The sequence below is a fragment of the Nilaparvata lugens genome, chromosome X (assembly GCF_014356525.2).
Source record: "Nilaparvata lugens isolate BPH chromosome X, ASM1435652v1, whole genome shotgun sequence".
NCBI lineage: Eukaryota > Metazoa > Arthropoda > Insecta > Hemiptera > Delphacidae > Nilaparvata > Nilaparvata lugens.
This window is the reverse complement of record NC_052518.1, coordinates 7,390,556-7,402,766: the sequence shown is the minus strand read 5'-3', so window position 1 is coordinate 7,402,766 and position 12,211 is coordinate 7,390,556. Positions and strand designations below refer to the sequence as shown.

Here is a 12,211-nt window from a genome sequence, read left to right as displayed (position 1 = left end):
TCTTTCTCTCCATAATGTACCAGTATAGGAAGCTATTTGAAACTCAAATCAATATTGAAATTCTTTTTTAAACTTGAATCAAGTTTTTTTCAATGGAACACTAAATTGATTCATGGTTTATAAGCTGTGCTAACACACGAGAATACAAAAATCTCTAATTTTTAAAGTTTTTTTTCAAACTCGAGTCAATTCAAATTAATTTCCACATAGGAAAAATTCAAAAACAAGATGTGATGTGAATACAAACTAAAAAATACAAATTCTTAATATACTAAACAAAGTACCTAAACTAAAACATTTATTTTTCGAACAATCCAATCTTTCCACACTTTCTTTCTCTCCATAATCTCAATCTCAATCAATCAAATCTATTCACTCGAAATTCATACAAAATATTAACAAAAGTATAACACGAAAAGTTACAAGTGAACAAGATACTACTCACAAAAAGTACAGTATGTTACTGGACTTTGTCCGCGAATAGGAGACAGATCCAAAGTGATAAATGTAAGATTATTTTATTTATAACTTGATATAGTTGAAGATTTATTAGGAGAAGCAGTTGGGAAGAAGAACGATTTAGAATCTCTCCACATCTTCTTGAAGTTCATTGTAGATTACTACTGGCAAAAGTAGAACTTTACCGCCAGTAGGAGTAACAATTACTGAAAGATAAACCAAACATTTTTCTGTACTTGAAGATGTAGTTCATCCAAGTGCAGTAAACCGTAGCCTAACAAAATTTATCGAAAAAACTGTGAATCAGATAAATAATCCAGTCTGAACTATTTTAATATTAAATGAAAACACAAATTTGAAATTGTCAACCACTTTTTATTGGATTAAATAAGATATGAAAAGTGGTTGACAATTTCAAATTGTGTTTTCATTATGGAAAAGTACCACAACATCACTCACAACACAACTGTAAAGTTTAATATTAAAATAAATTGTGAATATTAATAATATTTTCATTAATATACAAATAAACAATCAATAAAATTTATCTCTTTCCTGTATAGGGCTACTTGTAATATAAATATAAAAATCTTGTTTGTATTTATTAATAATAAATGACCAAAACATGTTGTGATAAAATATTTTAAAAAAAGGGTACTGAGATTTTTATTTTCTTTATATTTAAATCAATAAAATGTACATAATATTCAAAAATACAATATATGAAATTTACTACAAATATAAATAAATAAATTGCATTTTTCTGAAATTATTCTACTCAACTATGGGAAACCCATGTTCTAGAGCAGGTGTAAATGTATCAACTATCCAGTTTTTCACATTAGATGGAAAATTTTAGTAACTTTGTGATTGGTGACAACATTTGACGACCTGGCCGCACCGATCACAGAGCGTCTACTGAAAATGACAACTCTTTGAAATTCACCCTCTATCACTTGTCTGTGTCCTATGATATGTGATCGGAGGTTGAAAAACAATTACCCTCGTACATGACACATACAGTGGTGGACGGTCATGACTTTTAGTTTACTGAAAGCATTTATTGAAGGGTCGATTTGAAATTGTTTTGATCATCATTTTTGGACAGCAAACCGTGTTGACAGGTGAGCTTCAAAAGCACCTCCCCAAATCACCAATCTATACTGCAGTAGAGATTGAACTATTGAAACTATTGATACATTAAGCAAAGTATTTTTAGATACTTTGTATCTAAATTTGAATTTAAATTCGAAGAAGTATTTAAATTTGATTTTGAATTTATTTGTGGAAATTATTAAGATATTGCAATTATTCAAATGCTAATGAATCAATAATTATTATTAAACGGAAATCCAAATTAAATGCTGCAGTTCACCCCGAAGACTTCTGCTACTGCAAATATTGACAAAGAATTACAGCATTTAATTTGGATTTTCGTTTAATAATAAAGTATTTGTCATCTAGCCTCTACTACCGACCTTATCTCAAAAATATAAGGATACTAATTTTAATCTACTACAAAGATATACAAAAATATGAAAATTTCACATTTATATAATTTTAAAACGGGCACACCCAGTAGGCCTACTAACCAACTGTTAAAAAGTAATGTATAGTTGAATGAATAATATATCAATAATAACACTCATAGAGAAAACTTATTGTATCCTAGCTTTTATCAGAGTTCAGAAAAAGTTCCAATAACTCATGATTTCGGATTCTTTCACTTTTGTTCCTTTATTATAATTAATTCAGTCTTCAGTCCATTATTATTCTGTTTGCTGTTTGTCTTTCACTCATACTTGCATTGATTATATTATATTTAGTCTTACTTCTATACTTTTTGAATGAATTATTATCCTGTATATTATTTCTGTATTATTATACAGAATACAGTATCATTACATTTTGTATTATTATTATTTTTTATTTATGTTACATATAATTTCTGATGTATAATATTTTGATGTGCAATGGGTCTGTCTAGACCTAGCACAAAATAAAAATCAATCAATCAATCAATCTTGAGACGACTTAAGATAATTTTTAAAAAAGTAATATTATCCTTATTCATTGTCATACTGTATTACTCCTGGAATAAAATTAGAAATTCATTTTGGAGCACTTTTCTTCACCTTAGCAATTTGAAAAATACACTCAATTCCATTAAAATTTCCTAGATGATCAGAGAGGCATGCTTTTGACGACTTGTTATTTTATGTGTTTAATGACTTGAAGATTTTTCATAGTCAATGTTGTTTCGAATAAATTTGTAATTAATTCAAGTGTTGGACTTCTGTGAATGTAACTGCACATGATTTCAAATAATATATGATCGACTTGGTCGACAAAGTATGTGTTTAACTTTTGTGAATGTATCTGCCCATGATTTTAAATGTTATCACAACATATCCTACACATGATTTCAAATACTATAACATATCATACACATGAGTTTCAATGCTATAACATATTATACACATGAGTTTCAATGCTATAACATATTATACACATGATTTTTAATGCTATATCATATCATACACATGGTTTCAAATGTTATCACATATCATTCTGGTTTTGAAGGGAAAAATGATTGTTCAATAAATCTCCAACATCTAGTTTCCAAGATGTTCAATATCCATTGATTTATTTGCATAAATACAATTTTGAATTTTGAATTTTTCATCTTTATTTTTCATTTTCATCTTCATTTTTCATTGATTTTTTTCATAAATACAATTACAAATTTTGAATTTGAATACATACGTGGAGACAACAGGTTAAACCCTTATATGTCTCCTTGAAACATTACAACATTCTTCATTCAAAAATTAGATTTAAAATAGATAAAAAGCTAAGAATAAAACAAGAGTAAAATAAAACAAGAACAAAATAATTTAAATATAAAAAAGCGTCTTAACAATAGAAATATGGGTTTTATAAAAAAAATCCTATCTTGAATTTATTGCTGAATCTACTTTTCAGGAGAAAGGATAAGAGTATATCTTATTTGAGAGTATTGAATATATTTTCAATATCTAGTTCTCAAGTTATTCAATTAATCTTTATCTAGTCACCAGGGTTTAAAACAAGAACAAAATAAATTAAATATAAAAAAGCGTCTTAACAATAGAAATATGGGTTTTTATAAAAAAATCCTATCTTATTGCTGAATCTACTTTCCAGGAGAAAGGATAAGAGTATATCTTATTTGAGAGTATTAAATATATTTTCAATATCTAGTTCTCAGGTTATCAAATTAATCTTTAACATCTAGTCACCAGGATTTATTTATTTATCTACATTTAACAATACTTACATCAAATACATGATTAGAAAAGGATCAACAGACCTACCCATAAACTGTCCCCTTTCCGAATTTTGATAGTAGTAAGCCAATGTCTAAAAGGTAGGTTAGTACCTATTTATTTAGAGTGGTCAGTAACGCATAAAGATTGAGAATGTTCAAGTCACCCTCGTTTGAAGTTACTCCTCACTTTATTTTTATATTCCTCTCACAATATTTCAGAGTCCCGTTATCCTGCAGGATACAGGATCAGTGCACGATGAGACTTCATCCAGTGGAAACAAAGAAGACGATGATGATGACGATGAGGACGTCGATGATCTGAAAACTCTTCCTCACGATCCTGAGCGACTCAAGGCGTTCAATGTGAGTAATAAAACATATTCATTATTATTACTCAACGAAAATCCAAATTAAATGCTGTAATTCACCCAGAAGACTTCTGCTACTGCAAATATTGACAACAGGGTAAACAGCTAGATGGAAATTCGATGAGCGCTACTATTACAAAAATTACAAAACATATTCCTCGACATTTCTGGATCTTGAGAGAGCACAGAGTAAAATTGTCACGAGCCACTAACAATAGGCTACAATAATTTGAAATAAAACAATTTTTCATTCATGAACAGAAAATAACTACCTATTACATCATCGCATGATTTTTACTTTGTAATATAAATAATAAACAAATTAATAAAAATGATTTCAACTTGGAAATGACCTAACTTAGGATCGAAACTAGTCGTTGAGATATTTAAAAGTTTTTAATAATAAAGGGTACTACAAGGTTTTTATATTGTTTTTATCAATTTATACAAAAGTAACCCATGTAAGTAAAGTGTTTTTAAATAATAAACATTATTCAAAATAGCATACTTAATATATTGAGGCCACTGATTTATTATTTACCTACTTGGACACTCTTCAAATATACTACCATGGATTAAGTAAACAGATCTGTGATACTACTTATTTGGTATTATATTATTCCAAGGAAAATGATTATCATATACATATTGTCATTATCATAATAAATTATAAAAAAAAATTTGTCTTTTTTGCACAATATATTTAAAGTGAATCAAATTGAAAATATTGAAAATTGAAGGAAAGATTTGATACGATTAAGTAGAAAAGGTTCAATTGCTTGACTTTGAGGTGACCGACCCATCACAGACAAGCCAATTGCTTCAACTTCTGGAACTCTCCAAACGGACTTGTTTCTCTTTTTTCATTATATCAGGGTTTGTGATAATTCTAAACAGAACTTTCATTAAATATATTATATTCAATATAGATCATGATATCATATTCACTACCAACTCTACTTTACAAAAGTTAATTTCACAGATGTTGAGTAAATTTACAAAAATGAATTCACCACTCCACAAACTATACAGAAAAGAGTTCAAAGTCATTCATTTTTGACGTGTTATCTGTCAATAAATACTCTAGTGGTCTGTGAAATTATTAATTGTATACAATATTTTAGAAGGGGAGAAACATATTTTGTTGGTTTTCAATGAAACAAATCCCAGCTTCTCATTCGAATAATATTCTACTTATTATAAAATAATATTATAAGTTTGTTACTTAATTAAAATTTGATATTTTTACTGTCTTAGTTGAGCTATGAAACTGTGGAATAAAATTGGTCAGCGAATGATAATTCGAATACAAACTTGGAAATTGATAGTTCTTCCTCACATTGGTTTCATAAATTATTTATCTCTTTCCTGTATAGGGCTACTTGTAATATAAATATAAAGAAAATAAAAATCTCAGTACCCTTTTTTTTAAATATTTTATCACTAATAAAATATTTTAAAAAAAGGGTAATGAGATTTTTATTTTCTTTATATTCATAAATTATGTATAGAGAATCTTCTCTTGTAGGCTACGGTACAATTTGTCAACTGATGGCAACTCTCCTTACCGATTCATCTCTTGATAAATTCTCTTGATGACATAGACTCATATGATCTATCCATGTTTAAACAGAGATTGATCAGCTGTTCGCTCAAACCCTGATGTAACACATAATTATTGATACCATATCTTCATGTAAACCTAGATCAAATTTAGATGATGGATATGAACCTGGAAGAAGTAGACTACAATCTCTGAGTGATGGTTCTGTTGAACAAATTATAGTGATTGAAACACAGATTATACAATTAAACAATTATTCAGTTTGAAAGTTATCGAATACCCTTTTATTTTACCATAACACAACTAGTTTCCTCTCTTTAAGAGCAATTTCCAAGTATAAATTAAATGAATACACAACATTAAATTAATACTAGTTCATTCACACTTGAAAATTACTCTTTAAAAGAGTTGAAACTAGTTATGTTTTAATAAAATAAAAGGGTACTTGGTAACTTCTATTGTGCTTCAATGTTTTCAGAAGCCCTGAAAAAAAATGTAATATCATAGAGATGTTTGTGATGTATTTTATTATTTTTTTCCCCTAGGGCTACTCTTAAATATAAATGAAAATTAGAAATTCAAGTGGCCTACCCTTTTAAAATTGTTCAATTACGCCATGTTTCGGCTATATAAAGCCATTATCAAGTCTACTCTCGATTTAGATTTCTAATTTTTATTTAGATATTTGTGAATTTGTTAATAAGATTTTGTATATTTATTGTGATGATTAGTTTTCTCATTCACCCATTTATTAAACCGTACATGTAAATACCATTCAAAATTATAAGTTTTGAGTTCTGTTGAATCTATTTCAAACAGCAATAAACTAGATTGTACCGCGGAATGTGTGTTTGGTTATGATTGATTGAGTGAATTACTTACTTAATCAAAGCAGATTAAAAGCTGTGCTTTTAGAATTAAGTTTGTTTTTTGGTCCTTCAAAATCATTTCTTCAATATGTGAATATTTCATATTTTAGTGATAATAATGTGAAATTTTCTTCCATGTTTGATTTTGAAACATCTAAATTTAAAAATCTACTTTGTGAAAATAATTAAGAACTGAAAATTTTGTGAAGTGAACAACTACAAGACTTAACCTATTATTTGAGGGAGGAATATCACAAGGTTACCTTATTTTTTCTCTCCCTATAAATTTTGATGATGTACTTGTTGTATGAATCAATTAAGAATGAAGAATTATAAAGATTACAATTGCAGAAAAAGGTGTGTGTGATTTCGGACTATGTGTAACCTTATCTGAATTTGGGAGAGGAATATCACAAGGTTACCTTATTTTTTCTCTCCCTATAAATTTTGATGATGTACTTGTTGTATGAATCAATTAAGAATGAAGAATTATAAAGATTACAATTGCAGAAAAAGGCGTGTGTGATTTCGGACTATTTGTAAACTGTCTAAATTTTGGAGTGGAATATCACAAGGTTACCTTATTTTCTCTCTCCCTATAATTTTTGATGATGTACTTCTTGTATGAATCAATAAACAATGTAGAATTATAAAGATTACAATTGCAGAAAAAGGCGTGTGTGATTTCGGACTATGTGTAACCTTATCTGAATTTGGAGAGGAATATCACAAGGTTACCTTGTTTTCTCTCTCCCTATAATTTCTGAGATATGAGCGCCTTAAGTTTGAATTCTTGTGATTTCGGACTATGTGTAACCTGTCTAAATTTGGGAGAGGAGTATCACAAGGCTACCTTATTTTCTCTCTCCCTTTTATTTTTTATGATGTACTTGTATGAATCAATAAAGAATGAAGAATTATAAAGATTAAAGTTGCAGAAAAGGCATGTGTGATTTTATATTGTGATCATGATTATCATTATGATTAAGATTATGATGTTCGTGTTTTAGATGTTCGTTCGTCTTTTCGTTGACGAGAACCTGGATCGCATTGTACCAATCTCGAAGCAGCCGAAGGAGAAGATTCAAGCGATTATTGATTCTTGTACAAGGCAATTTCCTGAATTTGCGGAGCGCGCCAGGAAGAGAATCCGCACCTATTTGAAGTCTTGTCGGAGAAATAAGAGGACTAGGGATCCCACCAACTATCCTGAATCGGTGAGTAAATAAATAAATCCTACGATTGCGATAAACATTTTCATTTATCAAGAAAAACATATTATTTATTAATTTATTCATAATTCACAAAAGGAGGAAACCGTTTGAACTAGTGTAGTGCTTGCTCAAGTAAGAGAAAGAGTCCAGTGAAAGAGCAGAGCAGTGATTGAATGAATCTAGCTTCTATAGTGCAGTCAATAAGTGTACATATTGATTAAACAATAGCAGTAAGAGTTCCTAATGAGAAATTCACTGTTCAATTTTTCAAGTAGTAATTTAGGATAGAAAAAATTAGCTCATTAGTCTTTAGACTAGATGGCTATAGTATTGACCAATAGGGAAAAAAATAATTCACAATCGCCTTAAGGACAAAGAAACAGACTACAGTCCAAAACTTCTTTTCATCCCAATTTCATAGAATAAATTGTCCAAATAAGGGTTATGTGAGACATCTACAATTCTTCCATCAATTTCCACATTGAAACAAAACACTACATACCTTTTCAATTTTGAATTTAAGGCTGTGCAAAGGCTAAGAATTAACTTTCTACTCGTGATATTTTTCCAAGTTTTTCGATTTGTATATCATCAAGCTATCAAAATGAAATAGTTTTCTCAGGAAAACATTTCAAAGTTTTCTCAGGAAAACATTTTTTTCCGATCATTACTTTTTGAGATATGAGCGCATCAAGTTTAAGAGGATGAGGAGTTTAAGAGCGCCATAAGATTTAGAGGATGGATTCTTCATAGTATTTTTGATCTAGTAAAACAAAAATTTTCTGAAAATATCAATTTTTTGAAAAAGTTATTCAATTTACCAAAATCAGAAATAACTCAACTAAAAGTTATTTTAGGTTATTCTTATTAAATTGAATAAACTATCTTAAAAATTGATATTTTCCGAAAATTTCTGTTTTACTAGATCAACAATACCATGAATAATCCATCCTCTAAATCTCATGGATTTATTTCTTACCGAATTTGAAATGTTCTATCCCAAAAATTTACACTTTAGGCGCTCATATCTCAAAAAGTAATGATCAGAAAAAAATGTTCTCCTGAGAAAACTTTTTTATTTTGATAGCTTGATCATAGACGAATCGAAAAACTTTGAAAAATATCACGAGTAGAAAGTTTATTTTTAGCCTTTGCACAGCCTTAAATGCTTAATATTGTATTTCAAAAACACACCAAACCGAATATTACACACATATCCTTGGAAAGAGGTTTTATTTAGTAAAGAGTTTGAGTCTATGACTTGGTGATAGTTTGCTGAGAAAATGTTTTAAATTTTTGCTGACCCGTTGACTTGATGGTGTTTTGAAGTGACAGATTGCTGAGAAAAATTTTTCAATTTTCACTTTTCTTGCCGTATCTAGGTAAGGAAATTATTGCTTTCAAAAACATATTATATTAAAAGGAGTAAAGTAGAGAAGAAGTGCCTAACACAATATTTCAATTATTGTTTTTACTTTCCAAGGTCTCCTGAATCCAGAAACATTATTTTTCACAGTTGAAAGTAACCTACATGAACAGCGATTTTGGATGGAACAATATCAACTATAGTGAGGTCCACTTTATAATGGCAGTGGATAAAGATAGAAGAATAGCGATGCCGATTCTCTGCATTAATTAATAATTGAATATTAAATTAATTAATATTCTACACTGTCAAAAACATAATTGGCATCGGTGTGGAACTAGAACAGGATAGTACCACCGGCTATGTCGAATGATAGACAAGGACAGCAAAACCAAAGTTGATCAAATACTGTCATTATAACGTGGACCTCACTATAGAAAAATAGTTTATTAGAAAAGCATTTCTTGAAGTTGCATGGTTATTGTTATTTTTGCTCTGTTCACTGAGAAAATTATTGAATAATTTTATTCATTTTATTTTATTACTATTTTTTCATTTCACTAAATTTTTTCCATGTATGAATCGTTCATTTAACAACATTAACATTGTTATATCACTATGAAATTACTTGTATAATAAAGTTACTCGTTTTTAATAAGAGATAGTCATTGCTCTGTTGCATTATGAAAACCGTAACATATAAATTTATAATTATTAATATTTTACATAATTAGATTTCTTGTGTAGAGCGTAGCGGTCCTACTACTCTAAAGTATTTAAATTATTTTTATTTTAAGAGAAAAGCACTCCAATAGGGTTTATGCCTAGGTGTGCCCATCTTTATTTCGCTTTATGTTCTTGTCCTCTAAAGCAAAACAGAAAATGTCAAAATAAGTTGTTTTTAATAGTGGATTTCCATTAGTATTTTTAGCCGGTACAATGTTTTGTAATAATATTTTGTGTGAAATAAATTGATTTTTGAATTGAAATTGAATTGATTTACTGGTGTAGGTTGAGAAAATTATTGTCCTCTTCTTTCTTTGCACGGGCAACAAACTTCGCCCTTAGGAAGAAAAGTGCCACTTTGGTTTCTAGATGCAGAAATTGTTGTATTTTTAGCCGGTACAATGTTTTGTAATAATATTTTGTGCGAAATAGATTAATTTTTAAATTGAAATTGCATTGATTCACTGGTGTAGGTTGAGGAAATTATTGTCCTCTTCTTTGCACGGGCAACAAACTTCGCCCTTAGGAAGAAAAGTACCACTTTGGTTTCTAGATGCAGAAATACATAATTATATTTATCTTTATACAGATACAACGCATAATTGAAGACACTTGATTTTTATAATAACGATATGGAGGAACAATTCACACATATCGAGTAGAAACACTTAACTGTATATTTTACTCGGACAAATACAGATGTATATTATAATGTGTATTGTTCTATGCTCTAGGTGCGTCCGACGCCTGCACATCTGACATCAGTGCAAGCCGAACAAATTTTGGCTCAGGCTTGTGAGAACGAGAGCCATAATGCAAAGAGAATGCGCCTGGGATTGGAACCTGTCAGTCAGCCCATGCCCATTATACCAGCAGTGAGTTACACCTATCCTCTCTACCACTTATTTTATTTCTCACTACATTATAATATTCATAAAATTAGTTATTTGTGCAACTAGTGCGCAAAGTGACAGTTTGCTGCACCGAAAGAAACGTTTACGCCCGAGCCGTAGGCGAGGGCGGAATGGTTTCTTGAGTGCAGCAGAGGAACTTTGCGCACGTATTTCACATTAAGTTTTTCTACAGTTACCATTGAATATGAAAAGTGGGTAATTATGGGTAAAATTGCCTGAAATGCATCAATGTTTTTCTGTGTAATTTTATTATTGATAAAACCTTAATCCTAAAATCCTAAAGTCCTCGTTGTCCTTGGTTATAATATATAATGAAATAATTAGCGCGTTGTGCTTGGTTGCACCTCTGCTCACTATAGCAGCCACAGCAGTCACTGTTACCAACTTCATTTTGATTTTGCTGCACTGTTGCTCCATATAACCTACTGAGTATTTTGCGTTGCCATGTTGCAAATCTGGAGTGCAGAAAAATTTTTCCCGCACTAGAGCGGAAAAGTGATTCTTTGCGTTCTGTAATCAGTGCAGCAATGGCCACTTTTCAACGTAACTGTAGGAAAAAAAATTAAAGTACCCTTTGTAAGCTGAAATCTCACACAACAGTGACCATCTATTGCAAAAACCTTACTACACAATTCTCAATATGTTCAAGGACATACTTTTCAGCATTTAAGATGGCCCTTTTGAGGTTGAGGCGCTATGATCAGTTTATCATACTTTGGTCACCCCACGATACCATAATATGGGTGGAGCACTAATTTAACAATTCCTCATTCGATAGACTGTGGCGGAGAATAAACTTAACTGAACAGTGAGTAGTGTATAGACTATTTAAGATATCTTAATAGTAGTGAGATATAGACCATAGACCTATTGCATTCAGCCCAGCCGAGCAAGTATGGATAGTACAATCAGAACTTATGGGAATTATATTTTCACTGTTCACTGTCACTCTTGTGTGCGAATCCAGCTTTAACATTTATATTTTCCTACAGTTACGTTGAAAAGTGGCCATTGCTGCACTGATTACAGAACGCAAAGAATCACTTTTCCGCTCTAGTGCGGGAAAAATTTTTCTGCACTCCAGATTTGCAACATGGCAACGCAAAATACTTAGTAGGTTATATGGAGCAACAGTGCAGCAAAATCAAAATGAAGTTGGTAACAGTGACTGCTGTGGCTGCTATAGTGAGCAGAGGTGCAACCAAGCACAACGCGCTAATTATTACTATTATATATTATAACCAAAGACAACATTTTTATTCAATTTGACAATAAATTAAGGTTTTTATCAATAATAAAATTACACAGAAAAACATTTGATGCATTTCAGGCAATTTTACCCATAATTACCCACTTTTCATATTCAATGGTAACTGTAGGAAAAACTTAATGTGAAATACGTGCGCAAAGTTCTTCTGCTG

The 12,211-nt window shown here is 30.2% G+C and overlaps 1 protein-coding gene across 5 annotated transcripts in view; it reads left to right on the top strand.

Annotated features, from left to right (window-relative positions):
* The window catches only part of LOC111064548 (nucleolar protein 4), a 109,052-nt gene that overhangs the window by 85,042 nt on the left and 11,799 nt on the right, over window positions 1–12,211 (top strand). For all 5 annotated transcript variants that reach the window (XM_022352295.2, XM_039442327.1, XM_039442326.1 and 2 more), the window contains 3 exons: window positions 3,989–4,132; window positions 7,581–7,787; window positions 10,611–10,751. In XM_022352295.2, the coding sequence (XP_022207987.2) occupies window positions 3,989–4,132; window positions 7,581–7,787; window positions 10,611–10,751 (492 nt within the window). The remainder of the gene's footprint in view (window positions 1–3,988; window positions 4,133–7,580; window positions 7,788–10,610; window positions 10,752–12,211) is intronic.